This window comes from Drosophila montana, unplaced genomic scaffold, assembly GCF_035044405.1.
Source record: "Drosophila montana isolate Dmon_TW-CO22-7 unplaced genomic scaffold, ASM3504440v1 contig_3440_1, whole genome shotgun sequence".
Classification (NCBI taxonomy): Eukaryota; Metazoa; Arthropoda; class Insecta; order Diptera; family Drosophilidae; genus Drosophila; species Drosophila montana.
Window position 1 is genome coordinate 153,964 of NW_026998325.1, and position 27,646 is coordinate 181,609.

At 42.0% G+C, this 27,646-nt stretch overlaps 4 protein-coding genes and 1 long non-coding RNA gene across 6 annotated transcripts; 2 read left to right on the forward strand and 3 right to left on the reverse strand.

Moving 5' to 3' along the window:
* Nucleotides 1-1,940: 1,940 nt before the first annotated feature.
* On the reverse strand, nucleotides 1,941-5,602 carry LOC135434866 (uncharacterized). Of its 2 annotated transcripts, XR_010437304.1 has the most exons (4): nucleotides 5,490-5,602; nucleotides 5,211-5,311; nucleotides 4,797-5,155; nucleotides 1,941-3,701 (listed from the first exon to the last, which is right to left on the reverse strand). It is a non-coding gene; the product is annotated as an uncharacterized LOC135434866 (long non-coding RNA). The 2 variants fall into 2 exon arrangements; XR_010437303.1 differs by lacking the exon at nucleotides 5,490-5,602 and having other exon boundaries at nucleotides 5,211-5,381.
* A 2,814-nt stretch (nucleotides 5,603-8,416) lies between these two features.
* On the reverse strand, nucleotides 8,417-22,296 carry dnt (tyrosine-protein kinase Dnt). Its single transcript, XM_064691561.1, has 4 exons — nucleotides 21,816-22,296; nucleotides 9,482-10,661; nucleotides 9,086-9,382; nucleotides 8,417-8,981 (listed from the first exon to the last, which is right to left on the reverse strand). Exons 1-4 carry the CDS (start codon nucleotides 21,976-21,978, stop codon nucleotides 8,870-8,872), a joined length of 1,752 nt encoding a protein of 583 aa, XP_064547631.1. The 5' UTR covers nucleotides 21,979-22,296; the 3' UTR covers nucleotides 8,417-8,869.
* Nucleotides 22,297-23,276: 980 nt separating this feature from the next.
* Nucleotides 23,277-24,110, forward strand: LOC135434843 (uncharacterized). The gene is made up of 2 exons (XM_064691563.1): nucleotides 23,277-23,541; nucleotides 23,603-24,110. The coding sequence occupies exons 1-2, from the start codon at nucleotides 23,389-23,391 to the stop codon at nucleotides 23,969-23,971; spliced, it is 522 nt and encodes a 173-aa protein (XP_064547633.1). The 5' UTR covers nucleotides 23,277-23,388; the 3' UTR covers nucleotides 23,972-24,110.
* Nucleotides 24,111-24,128: 18 nt separating this feature from the next.
* LOC135434841 (uncharacterized) lies at nucleotides 24,129-24,881 on the forward strand. The gene is made up of 2 exons (XM_064691562.1): nucleotides 24,129-24,278; nucleotides 24,335-24,881. The coding sequence occupies exons 1-2, from the start codon at nucleotides 24,159-24,161 to the stop codon at nucleotides 24,809-24,811; spliced, it is 597 nt and encodes a 198-aa protein (XP_064547632.1). The 5' UTR covers nucleotides 24,129-24,158; the 3' UTR covers nucleotides 24,812-24,881.
* A 748-nt stretch (nucleotides 24,882-25,629) lies between these two features.
* LOC135434844 (uncharacterized) lies at nucleotides 25,630-26,554 on the reverse strand. Its single transcript, XM_064691564.1, has 4 exons — nucleotides 26,408-26,554; nucleotides 26,282-26,346; nucleotides 26,163-26,222; nucleotides 25,630-26,093 (listed from the first exon to the last, which is right to left on the reverse strand). Exons 1-4 carry the CDS (start codon nucleotides 26,496-26,498, stop codon nucleotides 25,704-25,706), a joined length of 606 nt encoding a protein of 201 aa, XP_064547634.1. The 5' UTR covers nucleotides 26,499-26,554; the 3' UTR covers nucleotides 25,630-25,703.
* Nucleotides 26,555-27,646: the final 1,092 nt, after the last annotated feature.

Genomic DNA, 27,646 nt, shown 5'->3' on the forward strand with positions numbered 1-27,646 from the left:
AAAAATTAATTGTAAAACTTGTTTTTGAAGAAAAACTCAAAAAAACAAGAATAACATATCAAATTTGGGGTATAGGTTCTTGTATAGTGTAATGTATTGTAAAAACTCAATTTTAGAGGAAGAGGACGGGACACATATAAATAGGCCCTGTAGGCCCTTACCATTTCATGAAGCTAAAACTTGTAGGTCAACATTAAACTACCATTCTAGAATTCATATTTTATGATATAAAGAATTCCAACCATAATACTTAGAACTAAAATATTATTTTAACTGAGGGCACTTGATAATTTCGTTTCTGGTACTTACCAGTTTATTATACCCTTGTAGAGGCAAAGACAATATAAACACTAAGATGAGTAACGCCATACAACAAAATGCTACTATGAAGCTTGATTTTTTGAAAATTGAGAACGAAAACGAAAGTGTTTATATTGTCTTTGGTAGAGGGTTGTAGTAGTAATAAAAAAATTACTACTCAATGAGATCGTTTTAATGCATGTGTGTGTATGTGTCCGCACAAATTCAATTTTAATTATTATTAAGTAACGGGATTCAGGTTCAAATCCCAGGCAAGTATATGTAGGTATGTAGATTTGTTATAGCTGACGTTCCTGGAAGATAGGGCTGTTTAAAAGGTAAGAATGAGTGTTTTTAGATGAAGAATAATAAGAACAATAAATATAAGTATAATAATAATAATAATAATACTACTACTACTACTACTACTAATAATAATAATAATAATAATAATAAAAATAATAATAATAATAATCATAATAATAATAACAATAATAATAATAATAATAATAATAATAATAATAATAATAATAATAATAATAATAATAATAATAAAAATAATAATAATAATAATAATAATAATAAAAATAATAATAATAATAATAATAATTACAGTAATAATTACAATAATAATTACCTATTGTGCTTAATAGTATGACTTAATGACTTCTATATGTCTCTAAGAACAATTTGAAATGTATTTAATTATCTGTAATCTATTTTGTGCGAACATTTCAATGGTCAGACAGACACATGTGTGTGTGAGTGTTCGTGTGTGTCTAGGGGTCCAAAATAGTTGGAAGTGACCTCCACAAGGGGTTCAGCAACCCGCCGCCGAGTGGCGAGGCTAATTTGCATGCAAATGCCAAAACGCGTTGCACCTGCAACATTTGCATAAGCAGACCTATAGATATTGCTGGTTAGGCATAGATATATAGATGTAGCTGGTCAGCTGGCTGGCAGCATAGAGGACAGCGCGGCAGAGGGGGCTGGCTGGGTGCAAGTGTTCTCTCTCGGCAACATGCTAATCAATAAGCCACACGAGTGCCAATAATTATTTTGCAATAAAATTCAGTTAGCTCTCTTGAGTGCTGCTCCATCGTGATGCCAACTGGATTCTCGATTCTCGAGTATCGTTCTCGTTCTCTCCGCACAATTTCCAATGGCTTTTGGGGGCCAAGTTTGCATACGGAATTAGTTTGCCATGTTTGGCGTTGTTGCTGCAGTTGCAGTTGCAGCCAAGTTTATGCTAAATAAGCCAATGCCACGCCTACAGCCTACCAGTGCACTCAGCCATTGCTGCCCACGGTAGAAGTGATTTCTAGCCGAGACGCAGCTGCTGAAAACTTTCTATTCGATAAAGGCAACTGCTTATGGGAGGGGAGGAGGAGGAGGTGTGCCAGACGATTCCAACTGCATTTTTTACTGAGATATTTTTCTGTATTTATTCTTATTTCTTTTGGTGGTACTGCTACCAATTCTTGCAGTTCTGCTGAGTTCGCCTGAGTATATCTCTTCACTACTTTCGTACTTTTTTTTTTAATATGTTTAGTAAACTTCATGTTATAACCCCGCTCCTCCTCTCCCGTACTGTCATCCCTGTACAGACAATTTTCCGCGCTGCCATAAAAACTCAAAAGTTTGTGCAATGTGCGCAGTTTATTTCCGTTGCAAATACCTTGGATTTGTTGCTGCAGCTATCCAGGCGAGGATGAGCGGACTGTCTAAGTCATCCTGGACCGCAGCTGCTGACGCCTGATGTTGTCGGCTGCCTTTGTCAACACTTTGGCCGTTGATGGCTGACAGCTGTATATATAGTTAGTATATACTTAGTTGGCTATTTCACTCCCCACTGGGCTAAGGCGATAACTAAGCAGCAGCTTTTTCTATTACACGAGTGCAAGTTATTCGGTTTAGTCGCTATAAAAGACGATGAAGTGACTCGGATAACGAAACGTGTTGTTTTAGATGAAAGCTACTGAGAACTTAAATAGATTTTTTGAAATTATAATCGCTCAAAGTAATGTTTTATTTTGTCATTTATCATTTTTTAGGCTACTGTTTGAGTGTATTCGGATAAGGGAGATTTTGTATTTTGTATGCCGACCTTCATTAATTGACATTTGTACTGTATCCTAACCAAGTAACAACCCTGGATAATGACCATTTCCATTAACGCACGATCCGCTCTCGTGCACGTCAAAAGGGTAAGCGCTTTTCCATAATTGCATCATTTATCAAGCGGAGCCAGTAAGCAAATGAAAGTCTCAACTGAAAAGCAGCGCACATTTTTGGCTCTTAATTTAAAGCTGGCCCCGTCTCCGCTCCGCTCCGCTCCAGACCTTTCCGAAAATTATAATCGACATTAATCAGCAACAGATTATCGATAAGTGCGTTTAGGCCACGTTTAACAGTGCCTGCGCCTGCCCTGAGCCTCTGTCAGCGGCAGTTCAGCGTGGAGGCTGCGTGTTTACCTTTGGAGTCGCCTAATTGATTACGCCCCAAAGTCGAGTCGCCAGCTTTATCATCGTCATCTTTATGATCATCCGCAGCAGCAGCACCTTTTCGGCTCCATAATCCTGTTGTTACCCTTCTCTGCCGACGATGTCTGGCCAATACGCCGAGTCGATAAGCATATGCAGCGGGGTATTCCCCTGCGCGGGGCAAGCTCCCCAGTGATTATTCCGACTGTGATTTTTATTGCTGGCTGGCTTTTGATGTTCTCGTTCTCAGCCATATTTTATTTTCATATTTTATTTACATTTACATTTTAATATGAAAATATTGAATGCATGTTTGCATTTGATTTGGGAATTAGTTTTCCAAAAATAGGAAAACACACAGATTTTATCGCAGTTTATTACGGATTTCTTATCGGTTTGGGAAATGTCATCTTGATTTCGTTGTTTACTCTTTGGCTGGGTTAGGAATCTGGTTGAGTCTGGTTTATTTATTCAGCAAGCATCCGAAAAATTCATTTCTTTCCGACTCATCGGCCATCCTTTTGAAACTCTATCAATGTGCGGAGCAACTAATTCTCGTAAACGCTTTGCTCGTCCTCGCTCGGCTTGACCCACAAATCCAAGCACAAGCCCAAAACAAACAAACATAAATCTCCAGGCAACACACACAAACACACATAAGTTAAATGGAATAAAAACTGAAACCGAGCGGGTCTTGAATTTAAAAGCAATCTGCCAGGCAGTCGCCCTTTATCCAGCTCCTACTCGAAATCCTGCTCCTGCTGCTGCTGCTGCTGCTGCTGCCAGTCCCTTTGTTCTTGTTACTGTTGTGTGTGGCCTTTGGCCAATTTTCTTATTAAAAACAACAGAGTCGAAAATGTTTACCAAACACAATTCCCAGCAAATCCTGCGCTGGGCTGTGCTACTCGCTGGCCTAAACTGTAAATAGAGCGGCCAGTGAAAGTGTGGACAGCCCACACAAGAGAGAAAGAAGGGAAAACAGAGAGAGAGAGACGAGGTAGAGGCTCACAAAAGGACACAAATCCCTGCACCACATGCTGAGTCCGTGTCTGCACTGGACTCAGTGCCCTGGTGTCGCTGGCAGAGTGTTCCCTAACCCGGATCCATTGTCTGACCATCGAAACTGAACCGCCCGCCCCCCACGACAGGAAATCGTTGTGTACGAAGCAGGCCGAAAAAAAATGCGGCATTGCTAAACCCATTAAATGTGACTCGCAAAAGGATAGCGAAAAAACCGATACATGTGGAAAGTCGATTTTCGAAGTTTGATCAACTTAAAGATACCCTAGCTAGCGTGCTCTCCGTACCATGGGCTAACCTTTGTTGCATATCATACTCCGGACTGCGAGGTATATGGCAGGATAATGGAAACATAACAACATCCTATTTGCTAGCCTTGCACTATTCTATGTGTATCCTTTGCGCTGACTTTCACTTTCCTTCTCGGCGAAGTTTTATTGTCTGCTGCTTGACACCCGGCGCTGGGGCTGGGCATAAATATTTGGACATGCGACTGATTAGTGGGACCAATGGAACCAATGGGCAAACCAATTTGCTGCCAGCTACCGAGACTTTAATCGAAAATTGAATGCCATCTTCGGTCTTCGGATTGGTTGTCCTGTCTGCAAACAACAACTAGGAGCACAAACATCAATCAGGCCTCGAGTTCTTTTTTTGTTAAGCAACTTTGTAGGTGGCGGAGTCGTCTTGAGCATTCTTTTGGACACACGCCAAGTGCATAGCATTGGCTCCCAGCTCCTCCATTTACCTTTGGCTCCCACATGATTTACTACAACATTTTTCGTCCGCTCTTCTTTTGGCTCACCCACCGCTCAGCTCAGCTCCCGGTAGCTGCTGCCATGTTTGACTTGATTTCGTCTAAATTGAGTTCAGTATCAACAGAAAATACTTCCGTTTCCTTCCCTGCCAGTCTGTCAGTGTCTCGTCTGTTGCCTCGCCCCTCTATCCATCTCTCACTCGCCTGGCTCTGCCTCCATTTAGTCTGTTGTGTACCTTTGCTTGATTTTGCGTTCTATTTTCAAACTACCAAAGTAACCCATCCAACAAGTCTCCTGGCCCTCCATTCCTCTGCCCATCCACAAACTTTTGGCTCCAGTTGAGTGTGTGTGCGTGTGTGTGTTGGTGTTGGACTGTGTATTTACTTTGGCAGCACCTCATTCTCGTTCCAGCTTCGCTTGCGATTCAGGTTCTGACTCTGGTCCTGGTATCGCCCTCCTCGTCGTCGTCGTCGTCGGTGAGGTGTTTGCTTTATTTTGAATGCTTTTTATGTTCAATTTGTTTCAATTTAATGTTGTTTTGCCAGAGATCAGCCAGGACGCGTTATATTTTGCATGCATTTCAGATGTGTGCACCTTGTATGATAAATGGCATTAAAGGATTTGCGTGAATAAGAAACTCGGAGCTTACATTGCACAGTTGCCAAGGCGAAGGCAAGTTGGCCAAGTTCGCAGGTTAAGTTGCAACTTGCTGCCAGCTTTTCTCTTAGATTATGGTATGGAAGTAATGCTCTGAGGAATAGCTTTCTGTTAATATCTCGTGTTTTTGCCATTTTTAGAATTGCCAATAAAATAAAGACAAATATAAAATTGGACGAGTGCCATTATTAATGGACAGATTTTAAAAAAAAAAGGGCCTTAATAACTAAATCTTAATCATCTCAATATATTTTCCCCCCTTATTACATACGTTACGTTGTTTGTGAATAAACTAATAAATATTTGATGAACATCAATAATAATCAAGAAATATTGCACGTAAAAAAATCATATTTAAACAACGTTTAATTTTTTAACTTTTGAGGTATTTAAGGTATATTAAAAATCATCAAAATTAATATGTACATTTAAAAAATATTGTAGCTGGAAAATTGACAGTAAAAAGTGATAGTATTGAATACAATTTCGTAGCACACTTTTTATATGTACATAACTGAATCATAGGTAAATAAAAAATGGTCCAAATTAAAAATGATAAACCGTAGCTCAAAATCATTTAATTAAAAATTGATTATTTTACTTCCTAATTGGATACATTGTCCAATAATTAATATTTTTATTTTATTATTTAATATACTGTTTACAAATTAAAGATGAATATATTTGATTTTTTCAAATTTGTTGGCTACCTGTGAGCTACAGTCACTAAATTCGACAGAAGGGTTACTCAATTATCGCCGTATATTTTCACTTTATAAGTTGTCATTTTATTCGGAATTAAGTTTCTTCAATTCTTTGGAATTGCGGCGCCAAGTTAATCAAACAGGTAGACATTTTCCAAGTAAATACGTCGAACATTTTCCCTAATTATTAACAATGCTCCACAAAAAATGCTGCATACAAATATTGATTTAAGCAAAGCCAAATTTATGCGTCGAATGCGACTATTTCGAATGAAACATTAAAATTCCATTAGCGGATGCGTTGTACATAACTTTGGAGCCCCTGCCCCTCCCACTCGCACAGTCTCGCGAGGGGGGAGGGGGCCTATCGCCGGGCCGGGCAAATGACCAGAAATTATGCATTTTGTTTGGCTTTAATTGCAGCGCACAGTATTTATTTAGTTTGGGCGTCGGGTTGGGGCTGGGCTCGTTTGTGGCGGGGTGGTTTTACTTCAGTTCACTCAGCTCGCGATAATCAAAAATAATTTATAGAAAATAAATATTTCCACACAATGCGCCGCCCTCGACGATGGGAAAACAACTTGAACTGCTCCGTTTCCTTTCCTGGCATTGTGCAGTTGTTTATTTAAGTTGTCATTAGAATGGTGCAGCAGCTCCTCCATCTACAGCCACAGCAGCTCTGGCACTGGCTCTGGATTCATGTATAGGCAGCGGCAGCCAGTCGACGGCATATAAACTTTTCAAATTATCACCGAGGCGCACAGCGAGTGCGCGGGGGCGGGGCGGGGCGGGGAGTCCCATTGGTGCGCGTTCAACTGGCTGCCACTTGAGAAGCAGGCGGCGTACGTGGAAATCGCATGACCATGTGAAATGGAAATGGAGCCCCAGCGGCTCTCAGCTCGTCAGTGTGTCGTCAGCGGCCTGTGCATGTTCCATGGAAATTGAAGCAGCGCAAGGAAAGTTCCTCGGTCGTGCTGGGCGCCAACCGTCAGACAGCCGGAAATACAAGACAGAATTTTGCTTACCCGATCGAACTGTTTATTGAGCATGTTTGGGAAATGTTGCAAATATGGTAAGAACTAACTTCGCACAAGTCCGCAAGTCAAGAAGAGGACAAATGTGTATATAGCACATGTACATATATAGTTCACATATTGGATATGTAAACTGTATAGGCTAGATATCAAGATGCGAATGAGTGCAGCTGTCGGATTTACTTCCCCATAAAGACATAATACCCTGGCCATATATCAGTGGTGGGCATTATCAAGTAATAAGTATAAACAAACTATGTGCTTAAGCAAACTGTTTACAATGGCTGCCGTTCTGGCTGGAATGGCCCGTATATCACATGGCCGCCTTGGCTCCTTGAGGGCAAGTCAAAAGCAACAGGCGACGGTAAACGTAACTTTAAAGCCGCTTACGGCTATAACCAAATGCCATGGCACACGAAGCAGGTCAAGTCACAAACACAAGGATTACCGTAAGGCAGGAAAGCAACGACAATGGCAACGGCAACTGAGACAGCAGGTGCCGCCTCCCTGCCAGAAACAACACTAACAATAACAAGAACTCGAAATGTGGCATGTGAATGTGGCAGAGAGAGAGAGAGAGTTGTGCGAGGGACGCTGCGAAACACAATGGCCAACACGAAAGGCAATGGCAAAAGCGATTCTGTCAAAATATTTACGATATGGCTCTGGCAATGGCTGTTAAAGTGTAAGGACACACACAAGGATACATGGACACATGGACATGTGTTTTCGACCCACACACACACACACACACTCACGCTCATATTGCCTCACCTACTTAGCGCACTTTTCGCAGTTTTCACATTAGATATGTATGGATACGCTCATCTTGGCCTCCTACATGTGCCATTATCCTGCGTGCGTGTGTGTGTGTGGCCAAGGACACAAGCCACAGGCCGGGCCGCAAGCAAAATTGATTTGTCTTCCCGTCTGTCGTAGGCGCTACCACCCAACACTTTCCGAGTCAGCCTATACGCTCTCAGTGTCTGCACGGCCCAAACATTGTCATGTAAAATTAAAATTTATGGCTAATTTGTGTGACCGAAGCGTTTTTCTTTCTTCTCATCTGGCATCTCTTGGTATTCGCTGTTTGGTATTTGGGTCCGCCTTTTCCTGTTCCCAATTTTCAGGCACTGTTCAGTCAGGGTCAGGCCATAAATTTCCGCAATGCTAGAGAGTTTTTCACTGGAATATGGTATGAAGGTGACTCAGCTTTAATGGGCTTATCGGGAATAATACCCTGTTTATTGGTGATCCGTAAGATAAAGTCGCTTTTGTTGAAAATTTTTGGAATTACCGTGTTAATCTCTTTATTTATATATTTCCTGTTGACTCTCGTATAGCATTAAAATTTCCAAAAAATCTCTATATTATTATAGATTTTGTTGTGCATTTTTATAAATATGTGTGTGTGTGTTATTATCATTTTCATATTTGTATACTTTTAAAACTTACGTATCAACATAATTGTAGAGATAAATATCACTATATTTGATTTCGGTTCAAGGTTCTTTCGCTAAAATTTATCTTAATTAATTTGTTATTCAAGTATATTTAAATGCTTGGAGATTGCAGAAAAGCCTGCGTAATCTCTATAAGTCGCATATCTCTGAATATGTGTGTATTCGAGTCTTTCGTTGTTGATCTAAACGTGAACTTATAACATATGTCGGGCTACTATATATACTATATATACAACAACTCGCCCAGCTGCTAAATGAGACTCTAAACATAAGATTTGGCAATATAACAACGTACATGGACTAATGGGACTTCGGCTAACTATGGTAAGAGTATGAGGAATTCGAGGACCGTTGCTGCGTTGCGGATGCAGATGGGTTCAATGGACTAGCCACGCCCTTTACAAGTGCGCGCCCATAACGATAAGCTGCCAGTGGACACCATGAGCTCTCCTAGACATAGCGCGTGATCTGTGAATAGAAGTCCGACAGACAGGACTGCAGCTGCGCAAAGGTCGGACGCTCCCCGGGCAGCAGAGCCCAGCAATACGCCATGATCGTAAACCTGCCAAGCGAGCAAAAAAGAAGCAGAAAACAGAGGAGAACGAGAAAGAGAGAGTCAAGTATAAATATCAGGTTATCCAGGTCCATATGGAGCTCGCTACTTACAGCTCGTCGGGGCAATTGAAGGGCTGTGCCAGGCGATAGCCATCCTTCAGATAGTGCTCCATTTCGAAGGGATCCACCTCCGCGTACGGCTGCTTGGCCGATGTGCACAGTTCCCACATGAGCACTCCGAAGGCCCAGGAATCACTCGCCTCTGAGAATTGTTTATGCTGCAGCGCCTCCAGCGACATCCACTTGATGGGGCGATTTTCGCTGTCGCCCAAACAATTGTAGTCCGAGGGGAAAAGATCGCGAGACAGCGAGCTGTCCGAGAGTTTTACACGCAGCTGATCATCAATGCTGAGAGGAGGAGTTAAAAGATGACTCATAAAGATCACTTCCTTTAGCAAAGGCTGGTTCCGTTTGCGGAGCTTTTCGACAAGCTGGATATCTACTCACATGCAGTTCCTGGCGGCAATGTCCTTGTGCACGACGCCATGCGTATGCAGGTGATCGAGAGCCATGGACAGCTGGGAAGCCATCATCACGATCTGAATGGTGGTAACGGTGCGGGCGCAGGCGGGATCCAGAAGGAATAGCTTCAGATTGCGCGTGTTGTTCAGAGCGGGATAGAGAACAAATGGTGTCGTATGATCCTCGATAGATACGCCCAGGACGGAGAGTATGCCGGGATGCGAGGCGCCGTACAGTAGCATGCCCTCTTGCAGCAGGAGTAGCACCTGCATCTGGCTAGCATGCTGGGCAACCGTCTTGACTAGCACGTCCTGGCTGTCGTTGTAGGTGCCGCGATAGACGCGACCAAAAGTTCCCTCCTGCAGCAGGCTGGAGAGTCGGACGCGGCAACGTTCAACCGTCAGCTCGGAGATGCGGCGATGCAGCTCTTCCGGCTGCTGTTGCTGCTCCATGGAAACGGCCACCTTTCGTGGCAGCGACGACGCGTGCACCGGCCCAATGAGCGAGGGCGTCATATAGGCAGCGGATCCCAAGGAGGATTGGCATGGCGGCTGCGTGTTGAGCCGCTGAAAGCTGGAGGTACGCATGGGCTGGCCGCCGTGCTGATGATGCTGCCGCTTGGCAGCCGCACCGCGCACACAATACGCAATCACTAGTAGGATGCACACAGCACTCATCGCCACAGTGACGCCCACCACCAGGGTGATTAGGCCGGTTGGCGGCGGGAGCACCGTTTCCAGCAGATGCGGATCATCGAGATCGTTGTCCGCCGACTGATGCTGCTCCTCCTCGCTCTCGCTGAGCAAACAAATCTTTTTGCGACGGAATACCAAGTGGGTCACATTATTCAGTATCCGATTCAGCTCAACTTCCAGGCTGATTGTGATGTCCACCTCCGCAGCGCGCAGCCCGCTGCACTTGAGCGCCACGGCCCACGTTTGAATGTGCGTTGGAATGTCGCCAATGTGCGACACATTGAGCGCCGGCCGCGGCAGCACCTCCTGGTCCGAGCTGACCACATTGAGGCTGTAGGGCAGCGAACGCCCCGCCAGCGACTGCCACGTGAAGCTGACGTCCTCCACGTTCGCCGGCACCGGCACGATGAAATTCAGTGCATAGTTGTTGATGTGACCCTCGCGCACATAGTAAACCTCTGCCGAAACGCCTGGAAAAGATAAGCAGCAATTGACTCCGTTAGCATCATATGCCTCGTCTTTAATTATAATATCGGGTATTTCCATGCATTGCCAGTGCCAAATTTTGGGCTTCAGATTTTAGATACACTTTTCCTATCCACTTTTCCTATCCACTATAAAGTGCATCGAAAATAAAAAGGTGGAATGACCTCTATTCCAAAATTGCCGAAGCACGTTGTCCTTTAGTTTTTATGAACTGCTTTCAAAATAAAGTTGCGGAAACTTTGTCCTTTCCTTTCACACGCATTTAGCATCCAAGAGGCGCGAATTTTGGGAAAATTGTGAAACACGTCCAAAATGAATTTTCATAGAGATCTTTAAACATGATTTTGAAGCCGATCGGATGGTAATTAACTAACTTTCATACAACCGTTTTCCGCCAACTTGCAACAATTGCGGATGAATTCCTCCATATGTAGGGCTTTGAAAATAATTTTGAAGCAAACCGGACAAAACTTAAAACCTCGCCAAAAAAAAAAGTTTTAATACGCTTCCATGGTTTTTTATAATGTTCCTTAAAGATGAATTCGAACTCGCAACGTCAACCGCCAAATTATGGACCAGCAAAAAAAAAAAGCCTCAAATTAATTTGAACAAATGACAATAAATTTTGAGGCCGATCGAATGGTAAGCAAATAAATTTCATGCAAACCCTTTTTTCGTAAATTTTCCACACTTGCGGGTGGAATTTCCCTGCAGACATATACACGAAGAACAATAATTACGTTTTCAATAAATCAATATAGATTTAGTCAACATTCGCATTGCTGAACTTGTAGATGCACAATTGCACAGACTTAACCAATATACCAATTACTAGTAGGTATTGTCCCTATCCAAGGGTATTCATGACAATGCGTACTCTCTCAATTTGTCACAACCTACCAACGTATTCTAATCTACACGTACCACCCAAGAAGTTAACTCGACAAGAAAAAACTCACGCGATTCGCAAAGCATATAGAACTAGTTCATATCTGCAGCAAACCATCTGCATCACGTGCGCCACCCTACAAATCTATAAAAGAAAAAAACAAAAAACTCATGCACTCAACATGTAAATTTATCTAGATGCACTCAATGCGCAGAGAATTTCACATACCAAGTTGAGATTTGTTTACATATATAACATAGAGAGAGAGTTGAGTAGAAGATTCCCGGCTACGTTTTTGTATAAATAAACATGCGCGAGTGAGTTAAGGGAATTCCTCGAAACTATTATAGAGTTTATCAGTATCTGTATCTGCATCTGCAACTGCAACTGTATCTGCATTCGTATATGTATCTGTATGTAGATCTATGTGTAAGAAAAACAACTCGTGTCGCCGTGCCACGACTCAGATTCAGTTTTAAGGAGAAGCAGCATCAGGCAAAAAGGTAAAAAGACAAACAGAAATGATCCATGACCATGCCTGAGATTTGTTCTTCGTCCATTCCCGTTCTCGTTCCCATTTTTGTTGCTCTTTTTTTTTTTTTTTTAATTTCATGTTTGGTTTATTTGCGGTTTGACCAATGAAGCATCGAGAGATGTCTCGCAGCTATTGCCATCTCATTTAGTTTGTTGTGGCTGTTTATGTTAATGATTATGAAAAAGTGCAGGTAGTCCCAAAAAGATTACAAGTAGTTTATGCGATAGCAGAGGCCACACAAGTGAACCACTTCTACGTATGCTGAGCCCTCAGACATAAGTTGTAGTGTGCTTTCTACAGCCGATAAATAACGCTTAAGATGTTTGAAGATGAGGTTAAGGTACATCGAATGTTAAGCTAACGAGTTACATATAGCCGATTTCCACCAATTTTCCACAGTAGCGAGTGGAATTCCCCAAGCTGTCAATCAGTTGAGTCCAACAGTTATATATGTCTATATAGATTAATTTTCTAATGCATCTTATTTATTATTTAAACTCTTTCTAAACACGATATTTTATGTTACGTAACGTGACATACGTACAGTTTTCCATTTTTCTCTAATTGACAGTATTATCCAGCTTCCAATACGTTAAATAAAATAATTTTTACCAAATTAACATTAATTACATAAGTTTGAACGCGTTTCCTTTTGTGCATTTTGGTCATAGTGAACATTTCTTGCTCTAAGCTACCGAATCGGTGCATTCAACTGTTTGGAGCGACGCCTGCTGGGCTTCGCTCGCTCGAGCTGTCTGTGAGAGCCACAAAAAAGCACAGGAAATAATTTACGAAAAATGGGAAAAGCCGAGAACGGGGCGCACTTCCTTTGACAACTGGCAATAACAATAAAAATCAGTGAGCATGTAGGTTGACATAGACGTAGGCCAGAGAACTCGCGCCGCGCCGCGCCGAATGTCTCAACTTGGCGGCGACAAAGTCGCGTATAAATTGTGTCAGGCAAAGACACGTTGGCCCACAGTAGGAGGAGGCAGCGACCGAGACCAGATATCTAGACTGGGGCTGAGGCTGAAGCAGACAGCCTCGTCGCCTCGTCGGGGCAACTTCCTCTTGAATGTGCAACATGTTGCACGCTGTGTATGTAGCTGCGACAAATTCCTCGCTGGCGTTTTAAAAATAGCGCCCATGACTTAATCAAATGCAGTGCCCCGCGGGGCGGCCAACGAGGTGAGCCGGGCAGGCCGCACGCTTTCATTGACCCTTTGACTGTGAGTGGCTTGGCAGAGGCAGCTCTATTCGATTGCCATGTGACTGAGTGGCATGCAACTAAATGCAGCAGCAGCAGCAGTTCACAGGTTCATGTGAAAGTTGCACTCTGAAAGGCGAGGGGGACAAGATGGGAATGGGGATGGGAGCAGAAACCAGCGACCGACCCGTCGATGCTGTCTTGAAGTGGCGTCGCCGTCGTCTACCTTCTTGTCACGAGCAAATGTCACTCGCATGTGCCCAGCTCGCCGGCTCTTGAACTTTTTTAACCTTTGTGTGCCGTGCTCATAACTAGCAGTATTTTTTTTGTATATTTTTTATTTCGGTAGGGCGTGCCTGGAGCCAGAGTTGTTGCAGGAGCAGCAGGCTGGCAGGCAGGCAGGCAGGCAGGCAGGAGCCATAGGTACCATATCCATATCGTATGTCGAATTTTCAGAGCGTGCAGTCATGACGTTGTCGCTGATGTTATTGTTATAGCTATTGCTATAGCTATTGCTATTGTTGTTGTTGTTGCTGTAGTTGTTTGGCAGTATTTTTTAATAGCTTTGCTACCGAACAGAGTCGTGACCATTGTGCAGGAGGACTCGCAGGCAAAGCAACTAACTCGAAACTAGACAACTGCCAACCAGACACTCGAAAAGGTTTTTACTCTGGGATTTCCATTTTTGTGTAATTAGCGTTGCAGTTCGTGAAGTTTCTACAGCCGATATTCTCTATGCTGGTTTTTGGGCCCAGAAGACAAAATGTCGAGCGGTTGCGGGGTCAAACTCCCTGATGAACTGAAGAACTGAAGAACTGGGTGCTCCACAACGGTGTCATTTGTCAAATAATCACAAATCGATTGGGGTTGGGTTACGGGCTTGGGCTTGGGCTTGGGCTTAGCCTTCGCTCGCCTTAGACCACATCAAATTGCAATGGATGATAAATGATGTGCACGTTCCACATTGAGCTTTGCTTGCCACCTCCTTATGTCTAATATGTCACACGGACTGCATTTCTGCATAGTGGGCCAAATCGAGAAATAAATAAAACAAATGGAACCGTTGCCCGGCGACAGCAGCTGTTTTGGTCCACCCTAAGGCCCGTTTCATTCAATATGACCGGGCTTATCACGCATAGCCATCTCGCTTACAAGCAAACAGCCCCATCTTGTCCTAGCAAACCGCCGCCTACCACATGTCAACATTTAACATGTTTTTGAGCTTTCAGCCACGTCTGTATCTCTATCTGTAGAATGTATCTGTATCCGTATCTCTTTGGTATCCACGTAGCCCTAGCTGAAAGTCGTGGCCGTTTGCCGTTTGCCGTTTGCTGTGCCTCACGTCGTCGTTATGATAAATGATGCGCCTCTTTTTGCTGCCGCTTGTTGTTGTATTGTTTTGCCTAATATTTATACTTTTTGTGTTTTTCCTCTGTTATTGTGTTTTTTTTTTCTTTGGCTTATTCCGCTCTTGGAGCCGCGGGCGCAACGTTCTCCTTTCTGGATACTCGTTTACGGCTTTGATTGTAACAAATTTGTGCCAGCCAAATTAGCCATGTTTTGGAAGCCAGCCTCTTCAGTTGTTTGGCAACCATTTGGCACAGTTAGGCGCACAGATTTTGTTTTTGGCTCTTTGCCTTTCAGGTCGATGGCTGCAAATTGGCTCAAATTAATCATTCAAATTTTTCGCCTGACGCTTTGACTAGCTGACAAAAGTTTATGGCTGCTCAGCTTGTGATGCCCAAAATCAATAGTAATTAACCCTAATCGCTTTTACACGCTGCAACGCAGTCTGTTAGCTGGTGGTGTTGAGTTTAAGAAGCTGCCAACTGGGGCTGACTACTAACCATTAGCCAAATGCGGGAGAGAGTACCTCGTGAGCGGTGCAATATATGATGAAAACTCTAATCACTTATTTTAGCTCGGTTATGTTTTTGAAAAGTTCAACAGCGACTGTCAGCACATATGTGAACACGACGTTAAAGGCACAAGTAACAAAGACCCGATTAGACGGAACATAAAGAATTGCTAGAGGTGTTATAACAAAACAGTATTCTTTTGAAACATTTAGATGTTATTAACAACTCATTTACGTAAAGTACAATCCAAAACGCGGCTAGGTTAATTAGTTTAGGGCACAATTCAATTGGGGGCGAAGAACTTCCAACCCTAGACATAGTTAAGTTATTTTAGATATTAAGACGAGGTTACGCCGACGATTTAATACCCTTGCCGACATTTGTCTCACGGTTTTCCAGATATGTGAGAATATTAACTCGTAAATGCTAAGTTTGATAAAAAATATATTGGAAAACAGAATATGTATGATGCCATCCAAGAACTTAATTTTCGACCGATCATTCCTATGGCAGCTATATGATATAGTGGTCCGATGTTGATAGGATTTCGCATATGTGTAGAGAGCATAGTGAAACTACTAAATGCCGAGTTTAGTCAAGATATCTTGATAAGCAAAAAAGTTTTTCATACAATAACCTACTTCTCGACCGATCGTTCCTATGGCAGCTATATGATATAGTGGTCCGATGTTGATAGGATTTCGCATATGTGTAGAGAGCATAGTGAAAACTATTAATATCGAGTTTGGTCAAAATATCTTTAAAAACAAAAAACTTTTCCATACGAGTACTTAGTTTTTGATCGATCGTTTCTGACAGCTTTATGATATAGTGGTCCGATCCAGCCGGTTCTGACATATGTACTGCGTGTAACAGAAAGAGGGACTTCTGCAAAGTTTCATAACGATAGCTTTAAATCTGAGACTAGTTCGCATAGAAACAGACAGACGGAGATGGCTATATCGACTCGGCTGTTGATGCTGATCAAGAAATTTTATACACTATGAGCTCTTAGATGACTCCTACATTGCGTTACACATTTCGAGACAAAATTAAAATACTCTCTGCAATGGTTTTAAAAACGGAGGTTCTTTAAACGTATTCATTATCAACCGAGTTGTGTCTAGAGGAAATTACACTAAACCCCATTTCTCAGATATGGAAAACAACAAAACAATGCGCGACGCATGATTTTATGCATATTATATATTCATTCTCAAGCTGATTTTAAGTTGGTTTATATGTCGCTGGCATGGTTTGTGGCTTGGCGAATTCCCACAGCGCATGGCCCAAATAAACATGCTCATACAGCTCAATAAACATAACAACAGACACAGATACAACAGCAGCTACATCCATGTGCGATGCACTCAGCTGCCTGCCGCAGAGCTGGCAGCTCTTATGCCCCTTCACAGTTGCACATTCAGAGCTGCAGTTGAAATTGCAGATGCAGTTGCAGTTGCAGTTGCAGTTGTTACTTACGAGCGTATTCGCAGTTGTCATTTACTTCTTCCTCCCCTTGCATGGGGCATGGAAATAAAATCGACAGCGAACGAGGTTGAAATTTCATTCATTGCGCCTCGTCACAGTTCTTGTTTAATGTAAATATGATTATTCCTTTTTGCGCGCTATATATATCCGCTGTATATACTATATATATGTATATATGTATACCATATATATTGGCACAGAGAGGCAAACAATGCAAGTTATTTATTATTGACATGCAGCGCTTGTGCCGCCCAGAGGGGTTATCAGTTGACAGTAGCAAGTTGCTGCCTCTGTGCAGTAGCACTGATAACCACAGCCAATGCCCCTGCTGCACTCCCTTCAACCCCTCCGCCCCAACACATACGCACACAACATAACCCTTGACAGAGTCAATGCAACAGAGGGAACTCGCGCTTTAAGCTTTTGTCGTTGAACGTTAGCATCGAGTACTTCGTGTTTATTTGATTTGATTTGGTTTGCATCCCGCCCAAACGGTTTATGCGATTTTCATTTATTTAAATGTTAGGCTTAGTCAAGTTTATGGCGGTTTATGGTCAACTTAGCCACAGACGCATGCTACATGATGACTATGCAAATGACACTCGACTCATTTCAAAATCAGACAGAGATAGATACAGACAGGAAGAGAGAGAGACAGACAGATAGAGAGATCTTCAATGCCGAGATTCGGAACTGTGACTTTTTATGACCTGTCAGCTGCCCATCAGACTGTAATTGATAAGCCATTCGAGGCCACAGCTATCGGTGAGTATTCTAATTAGATTGGACATTAAGTCAAAGTACGCTGCGCAAATATGATCGTTCAGTAGAGCTTCAATGAAAACCAGACTAAAGCCGATAACGATTGTCGCTTCGTTAACCGCATCCAGAAGATAAAAGAGTAACAGTTGCCAATATCTATCAAAATCAAATCGGAGCATAATTTAAATTAAAATTGAAGCTCTCGAAACTAGATAGACGTGAGCTTCGTCGTATATGCAAAAACATATTTTGATGCAGTTTGCTTTTATAAAATCTGAACAAATTTTTCTTTAAGTCTAGGCTGGAATCTTAAATCTTAAGAGCAGGCATAGACCTGGACCACCAAATAATATAGCTACCATAGGAACGATTGGTCGAAAATGAAGTTCTTGTATACAAAATATGTTTGTTAATCAAGCTATTTTAAGCAAACTCGGCTTTTATTAACTTCACAAGCCAAATCTTATCAACATCGGACAATTCTACAAGGGGTTTCAATCTTCAGCGTACCGAAGATGGCCTTCTTTCTTGTTTAGGTTATTTTTTACTTCAAAAATACTTTTGGGATTAATTCTATATATTTACGATGTTTTTCAGATTGACTAAGAATAAAGTTAGGCTTTTTTTCTCAGTGCTATTTCGAATGGGTAAGAAGTAGGTGAGAATTTATAGCTAATTTTTGGTAGCACCTGTTAAAAAGAATAGCCATTACATGGGCTGTTAATTGCCTCACATCATAAGACTGGGCAAAGTTAAAGCGTGCGAAGACTCTCTTATCGCTCATATAGCTTCATTAGCTAATGGCCACTTCATTATATGTGCATACAGCTGGGCCCAAAGAACGAGCTGTTCGGAATTTTATACTTGTGCTCGGCAACAAACCAATTAAAATATAGATCATGCCACAAGAACGAGAAAACAACAAGAACAATAACTACAAGAACGAGGCAGAGTCTGCAGATCATATCGCAGCCATTGCACAAACCGTTAACACAACTTTGGCCCCAGAGATTGGAGGCAGTTCGTGGAAGGCATTTAGCACGACAAGTCCAAGCAGAATGAGAAGCTCTTGCCTTCGATATCAGCCGCAATGATCTTGGCGGGCAACGCGAAGAACAAGCCATAAGCCCGAGACGAGACGATAATATTGCGCTTGCATGCTTGTTATGGCCAGGCTGGCCAGGTTGGCCAGGCTGGGCAGGCTAACTGGCAGATACGGTTACCGGCAGCGTTCTAGGAGGTGCTAAATGTGGCCGCAACAGTAGCAGCAACAGCTGCCGCCTTTGTGTATCTTTCAGATACTTTAAGCTTGTTTGCCATGTGAGTGGCCCGCAACTAAGCTCGCGCCGAAAACTTATAATATTTATGCAAATCGTAAATGGCCAAAAAGAAAGAAAAACAAAGAATCGGTTTAAACACGTTTCAAACCTCATTCAAGCCACGTTCTGTGCTACGTCTGTGTGAAGGCAGGTCTGAGCTTAATTTATTTAACACAGTTGGTGGTAAATTTAACACATTCGTGTGATTGTTATCTTTTGTATTGCTGTTTCCCAAGATTTCCTCTTGTTGATGAGATTGTTGTTGTTGTTGTGGCTGTTTAGCAGCTGCGCTAATCGATCACTCTGCTAAGTAAAGTCGTGGGCGTGGCTCAATAGGCATATCGCTTTTGAGCCCTGTAAACTGAGCATATGAAGAAGGAAAGCTTCCGAACGAGAGAGAGACTCCAGAGACACAAAGCTCTCGGTGCATTTGACCTGACAATGCAGCTTCATTAACATGCGTTGTAAGCTCTATACTCAATGATTAACACACAACAAATGGTCAATAAAATTAAACCAAAGCACCCAAAAAATTAACACCGAACAATGGGCCCATAAAAATCATTTGAAAGAGACAAGGAAAATTCCGAAACGTTAAAGTCGTAAAAAGTTGTTAAAAGAAAATCTACGAAAATTGTCCAGAATGTTCAAAATAAAATGGCATTAAAATTCAATTTAAATAAAATGCCTCGGCAAAAGGCATTTTAAAATGTAGCGCGTGTCACAGCAGCAGCAAAACACATAAAACTTGCGCACCAAATTGTGTGGAGTTGTGTGTAAGGGAGTTGGGGAGGGAAATAAAATATTTTTCAGATGACAACAAGCCGATCGATCGTGTAGGCCCTGCCCAGCTCTGGCTGATTATATTTCATATGGAAGTTTTATGACTAAAGGCTTAAAAATGAAACCGAGCGGCATTGAACTTTGCCAGAGCCAGTCGACTCCCTGTGGGGATGAGTTGCTGCTCTCCCATTGCTTGAGTATAAAATGCAATGGAAATAAAAATGTATTCGAGCCTCAGATGAGTTTCAGCTTGGCTGCGGACATTGGCCAACCCCTTTGCCAAAAGACTCACAAATCAAATGCAAATTATACTGCCTAATTGATTTATGGCTTAGCGCTTCTCTTTATTGCGCGCATATATCAAAAAAACAAAAGAGAAAGAGCATTTGTCCAGTCTGCAAACTTTGCAGCTTTGTCTTAATTAGTCGCCCAGTTGCTTAGCTTGCAGCGCCCAAAATGGCTGAAACGGCGAAAACGGAATGCGCGTAAAGCGCCCTCTGCCCACAGCCCACAGCCCGACGCCTGACTATCCCAATCGCAATCCCAATCCAAATCCAAGCATACGATACTTTGCATATTTGATTTCACGCCCAAAACTCAAAATGCATACGCAAATTATGCGCATCGTCGTCGGCGGCGGCAACAGAAAAAATGCAGCTCCCACACATGGCAACTGGAAAAAACTTTATCTAAACTTAACAAGCAGGCAGCATGCCAAACAACAACAGCAGCAGCAACAACAACAACAACAAGAGCACACAGTGGGCGGCAGCAGTTGTAGACTTGCCAAATATACGAGGGCTTAACCAAGCGACAGGCCTCGCACAGTGGGCTCAGACATGCTAAACATGCCCGGACTCAAAGGACGCACATAATAAAACAACCATTGATGAACTTCAAGGTTGCATAGATAAGCTTCGGATTCGTACACTTATGTACAGTTTATTTTATAAAGAGAAAATAAAATCTGAATTTTTGCAAAAAATAACAATTTAAACCTAAATTCTTATATTCAATAAAGAGGAGATAAGAAAGGGGAAATCGATCAAATCTAATTTTCTTAACTATGAGCAAAGTGAAACTAAAACTAAAGTTATATACATATATACAAAATTATATAAAACTCTCCTAAAGGACACTCCTATTTTTTCTCAAACTCTTATACCTACCTATACCGGCAGTCTCCGTCCGTCCAACAGAGTTTTAACTGTATATATGTATAATAATATTAAACGCAATAGAACTTAACAACGATGTCGGTTTTTGTCGCTTCAATCCCAGTTCGATACATGCTGCAAAGTATAACAATTAATACTAAATAATAGTATTTAGCTTAACGTCTCCTTGTCCCCAATATAAAACAAATAGTTGATTTTACAAATTTTAGCTACTCGTCGATTTTTCTTATAATCACTTGACTGTGTCTGATATGCATGGCCCTTGCTGCCCACTGTGCACAGTTGCTCCCCCACCAATACTAACACCATCACCAATGGCCAATACACACGCACAGCTGACGAAGATGCCTGTGTTCTGGCTTCTGCTTCTGCCTCTCTCTCTCTCGCTCTCTCTTTATCTTAGGCAGACGCTCCTGCTCTTGCTGCTGTTACACACTTCTCCAATACACCGCTTGCGTTTGCGGCTGCTCCAAGTCACGTTTCGCCTTTGCCTGTTTCAGCGTTGTTGTTGCCGCTGTTATTGTTGTTGTTTCCTTTGCCTTGTCATCTTGTTTGCGTGTCTCTTGTGTGACTATGTGTGTGTGCCCTTTTTTTGGTATTGGAATTTCAATTCCCAGAAATATTCAAAAATATTCCCTGGCAGTGAAATAAATTTAATGCTGCTTGTAAATTTTTGGTTTCGTTGTTGCTTATGCTTCTTCTTTTTACGAAGCGTAAAATTCCTTAACGAACCAACTGAAAGTTATGTATGCACATAGAAGAAACAGTTTTGTTGTTGTTGCCTTTTGCATTTACTTTTGCTTGATATTTGTTTATTTGTATAACTGTTTAACAACACCTGCAGCGACATGCGTGAAAGAGCGAGAAGAAAATGCACGAACGGGAGAGAGAGCGAGGGAGCTTCTAAAATTAAGCCAAAGCAAACAAATCAACATAATTTCGAACAGCAATTCATTTTTCGGTGAATGAAAAATTTAGAAAACTGTAGTTGCCGCATAATTGGTTGACACAAATGGAACGTCGCTAATTGCTTAACATTGTTGTTGTTATTATATCGAAGTGGAGAAATCAATAACAAAGGGCACGATTTTAAGGGCAAAGGGTGTGCAACTTACCAAGCAAACGCATCACCTCTTCCGGATTCAAGAACACGTTCAAATGCGCTGCTACGCCTCTGCCGTTGTGTAGGAGCAGCGCAGTTAGCGCAAACAACGCGAGCAGCATTTTGTTGTTATTGCCTATCATGCTTGTTGTTGTTTTAAGGCTTTTAATTGGCATTTTTATTCAAAATTTAGTAATTTTCGCTAGTTTTTACACATTTAGGCACGCACACAAATTCGTAAACAATCGAGACAACGAATGCGAGGCAAAGCACACGCGCAGAGGAAACAGCGAACGGCAGAGTGTTATAACAGCGGCGTCGCACATGCAAACGAAAAACGCGATTTTGTCGACATTTAAGAAGCTAAAGCATTTTCACACATGACACAACCCATTAACTAAATATTTAACACAATTTTAGACGCGAGTTTTATCTGTTTTCTCAATTTTCTCTGCATTTACCGGCCGCAACAACCACACAGTTCAACAGAAAATTTATGAATAACAGGCCTGTTAACGCAAAAGTTGTTAGCTAACAGAAATAGTTACCTAAAATGTTAATGCTCTGCAAAGCGCCTGTTAGAACAGCTGTTTTGTATTTGGCGCGCTGTATTTAAACATTGAATTAATATATTCATCTTGTTATCAATAAATGTATCGTTTCCACTTAAATCTATTATTAATATCAATATTACTCGGACACAAATGTCAGCTGGATTTTCATTTTAGTTAAGAGTAGCGCCTTTGTTACACGATTTTCTCTTTTGCTCTGCTGTTGATTTAACAGTGTGGCAGCAAGCAAAAGTAAATACCACAATAAAAATTATCGCATGCGCCATCTAGCGTGAAGTGAAAACATAACCGACACCTATGGTGGTGCGTAGTACAGTTTTCAAGAGTAGGGGAATTCGTGCATTTGTGGATTCTGTTGCTCAGGTGAAGTAAGCAGTTATATTTAAAAATGTATTTTACCACAATTTAGAATAAGTTTTTTTAAATAAAGTAATTTAAAGGATTTTTTAACTTCAAATAAGCTGTTATTTACGACTACAATTTAAATAATACATGGATACAGAATATTCAATAGCTCTCTCTAGATCTCAATTTATAAAACTTTTCGTTCTGACTGAAAATGCGGATCAAAGATTATTTGAGTGAAGTTGTAAGTCTAGTCCGATCGGCTTTTCAAAGTCCTAACGATGAACTTTCTTTGCTTCAGCGATTTTGAAAATTCAATTCGCAACTGTGGAAATTCGGTGGAAATAATCTTGTGTATCAAGGCTTGGTCAGTAATAGGTAAGAGCAAAAAAAAGAGAGTATTGACAGATATATATACAGTTATCCATATCGTTCCTATGAGAAGGGGGTACCGGAGACTTTGGCGCCAAAGCTATGCACAGTTTTGATTTATTCATGTTTAGTATTTGTTATCAGTAGGAAAATACGGAAATTGGGAACGATTCAAACTAGTTTCGCATTCGCGTAGTAAACCTTTGCTAGAGCTGATTAGATAGCGGCAATCACGTTTTGTTATCAAGATCTACGCGGCCAGTGGGAAGCGAACGGGTTAGTTTGTTGTTTGCCACAATGCCTAACAGCTGCCAATTGGGGCGCCGCCTGGCGTTGCTCTGCCTGGGACTCGGCCTGCTGCTCCGGCTGGCGGATGCGATGCGCTGCAAGGTGCCCTACGAGAAGGTGCAGGACAACTATTGCTACTTCGTAGCCCACGAGAATCCCCTGGTCAGTAGCAGCCTAGTCCAACTCGATTGGATCTGACATTTACCTATGTATCTGCACGCAGCCCAACTCGTTCAGCAACTTTTGCTACCAGGAGAAGCGCACGTCGCGCGTTTGCCTGGACAGCGAGGAGGAGATGCGAGTCCTGGCCAATTATCTGTACGAGAGCGGCTACCAGAATGGCACCCAGTTCTGGAGCGCCGGCCATCGCTGGCCGGGCGATTCCCGCTTCTATTGGAATTACTTTGGGCATGCCCGCAGCATGAACTACACCAACTGGCTGGAGGGGGAGCCCACGCCTCGGATGGGTCGCAACTGCATGCTGCTCACACTCCAGGCCGGCGAGCTCTTCATGTCCACCGAGTCCTGCTACACCCGGGCCGTCGACATATGCGAGCAGCTGCTCACCAGCGAGCCAACCATAATGCACTGAAAGCTTTCCCGAACGACAATCTTATTATTATCGGTCAGAAGTGGATCCTTGACATGCTTATCGATTTCGCTTTGTTTATTGTGGGTGATTGCAAAAGTATACAACATGATATTGTAGTTATAAAGGCAAACGTTTATTATTTTTTGTCTTAGTGTGAATCGTTCAAGTTGTCAAGACGGAGAAAACAATGCGGCAAAGCTATTTCGATCGACTTCTGCTCCTTATATTGGCCGCTAAATCTTGCCAATGTAGTATCACGTTCGATAAGGTCGGCGACTCGCACTACTTCATAGGCAAAGGAAACAGTGTATGCAATATTTATAAATCGATAGACGATTGGCTGATTGGTGCTTGTTGTTTCAGGATGATCAAATATTCGACTGGTATGATGCGCGTCGCAGTTGTCAGGCTCAAGGCGGCCAGCTCGTGTCCGTGCAGACGGCCAAGCAGATGATTGAGCTGGAGAGCTATATAATGGGTCGGGGATATCCCAATGGAAGCCTGTTTTCCACATCGGGTCACAGCTTCGAAAGTGAATATCCCTTCAAGTGGAGCGCGCTGGGTAAGAGCCTGACGTACACCAAGTGGCTGCCCAACGAGGGTCCGCCCCTCAATTCGTTTTTGAGCCTGCAACTTGTCAACTCGGAGCTGTTTATGGTCACATCGTGGGGCTTCGATCAGTTCTATATATGTGAATATGAGACAATGGGAGTTTGGCTAGTTACTAACTTATATAATCCATTTTATTTGATACTTGTGAGCCTCATATTAGTGTTCTTATTATTGACAATCAAAAAGAAAAGAGCGATACCTGAAGAGGAACAACTGCTTAAAAGTTAACGTAGTATTGTTATATCTATATATCTATAAGTTATGTATATATATTATTCTAATACCCATCCACATTCAATGTCATTGACTTCGATATCCCGAACCCATTGCAAATGTGTAATGCATGCAACAGGCAGAAGGAAGCATCTTAATTTGAAGGTTAATCATCCCAGTGGCCACGCAGCACGAATTTGTTTCTAATCAAGTTGGTGACTTAAGCTCTTGAAATGATTTCGTTATCGATTCTTATCAAATGCTTGAAATCGCGATAAGTCGATTGGCGTACAATTTGCACCTGTAGGGGCTTTTTAGATCGACCTACAGACAAAGAGTCAGACCTAACCATAAATGTGTGCATATATTTTATAAGGTTAGATTACATTCTGAACTTAAATATTAGCACTAACAAATAACACAGAAAACAATAAATACCCAATTGTATATATGTATATATATTCTGTGATTGCGATCCCATAAAGACTTCGAACTTGCTCGGGTCTGTAACTCTCTCACTTGAACAGAGAGCAAAAGAGTAAGAGAGACATATGTGTTCGCCTCGTTCCCACTACAGAAAACTGCCTTCGCTTACTCTCAGTGATCTCTCTCTCTCTCTCAATAGATCTATATAGCCCGTAGAGTACAAAAAAGAGAGAGGTGAAAAGTCACTCTGAGCTTTTATTACCGTTTTAAGACTCAAGCAAGGTACATTGGATTGTTCTGCAAACGCAAAATCAAACACAAAAAATAAAGACAATTTACCTTAGGAAGCAACGCACTTTTCATCTCTTTCTATATCTATATGACTCAATGAATTGGACGTAAGACAATTGTTTTTTTTAGAGATTAAATTTTATTTAATTGCAAACCTGATTTCTGTAATGGGATTTCTCTATAATGTACATCAATTTGACAACTGTAGCTCGCAGGCAAATGCCATTTTTTGTCGACAGCTCGCGGTGGACATAATCAGTTCCGATCCGACATACTCCAGGTACACACAGAAGCCGGAAGGGAAGCGAGTTAAGTTCGACTGCTGCTCGATAAAGTTAGAAAAGTTCATGGGATGCGGTTCGTGGTGCCAGTAAAAACTCTCCAATGAACTATGGTCCACTTCGATCTGGGCCAGACTACCGCGATGTCCGCCGCTCCAGAAGAACGGGTGGGTGCCAGGATGCGCATAACGGCCAATGTAGTTGGACAGGTAGCGCATCTCCTCGGCGGTCTTGACAGTCAACAGTCGAGCATTGGCGTCCAGTGTCTCGCAGGCGAAGCTGGCATGTAGCCAGTCAAGCTGGGAATGAGAAGAGGCGAAGTTAGCCCTGAAGAGATCAAAAGAAGGTTATTCCGAAAGGAGACTCACTATGGCGGGCACACTGAAGATGCGGCCGTTATACGATACTTTATAGTACTCATAGGTGGGCTACAAGATAAGATTAAGGATATATTATACGCACAGGAATAAGGATATATCAGACGCACAGCTTTGTTGGTGGAAAAGAAATAGCAGTTGTCGCCGATCTCCACGAAGGGCTTCATACAGCGGGCTGTGAATGTCCAAATGAGGCCAAATGAGATAAATTAACCAGCATGCCCACAGAGACTTACGTTTCCAGAACTCCAAGTAGATACAGGCATAACTGGCCAATATGAGCAGGACAAGAATGACTAGCTCGCAGGACCTACCCGACGCCATCATCTTCTATGCAAATGGAAACTGTGCTGCGAATCGAAGGGCTCAACGGCTTTTATAGAGCTCCAATCTACACATCGACTGTTTTCACTGAAAGTCAATTGAAACTGGCGACAAATGGTTTCATCAGAAGTTGGGTCTGCTGTAGACGCTATCATGTATCCTAGTATTAACTCCGTACTGGGTGCGGCCAGGCCAGAACTCAGCGCTTGCTTTGTTTGTTTCCACAAGTAGAATATTGCATTGCATGCGATCAATTTCTGCAGCCAATATGATCCATATCGAAAACCTCCATAAATTCTATGGAGTTAAAAGATTATGAGAATAATTTAAGAGTAAAAAACTACATGGAATACAACTAAAATGAAAGGGGAGCCCAGCTCTGATCGGACAGGTGCGTTTAATAATTAGAAACAGTCGGAAGCCGGTAGATGACATTGAGGTGAGCCCAATCAGTTCCAAAGATATATGGGAGATACAGAAACATCGGCATTAGTGAAAAGTGTCAAAGGGTATGAAATCCGTATTCACCGAATAAATTCCTTAACCAGAGAGTATTCTCAAATAATACCTGCTTTGCTGTCAGTTTAGAATTATGAAATTATAGTTTCATTTTTATTTTCTCTTAACAGAGTAGGAACTATTGCCTGGCTTTGTCTGCGCCAAGATATCACTCTATTATATATTTTACATTCTTAGTCGAAAAATCAACATTCGTTCTATAAATCTTTGGTCCATATTTTCTATCCAAGACCTACATCACATAAGGTAACTACAGTAAAAGTAAGCTCTCACGGTTTGGGCTATGCGTTGTGCATCAATCAGTCAGTCAGTCAGTCAGTCAGTCAGTAAGGAAAAATAGTTTTGAATATAGAGATAATTGAAACAGAGTAGATTATAAAATTAATAAAATAAAAATAAAATAAAATAAAAATAATTTTGTTCAATAAAGATTATATAAACTGTAATAACTCTCTGTAGATTGCAACCGCTGCTTGTTACCTGAGCAGCATCTATGTACTTATAAAGGCGCCTAACTTTTGCACCTCTCGCAAATGCTGTTCCAAATTTATGACATAAAGTGCCGAGTTTCTAATTTAATAACTCAGTATTTCAAACTCATTCCAGCGAGTGGAGTGTCTGTCGCCTTGTAA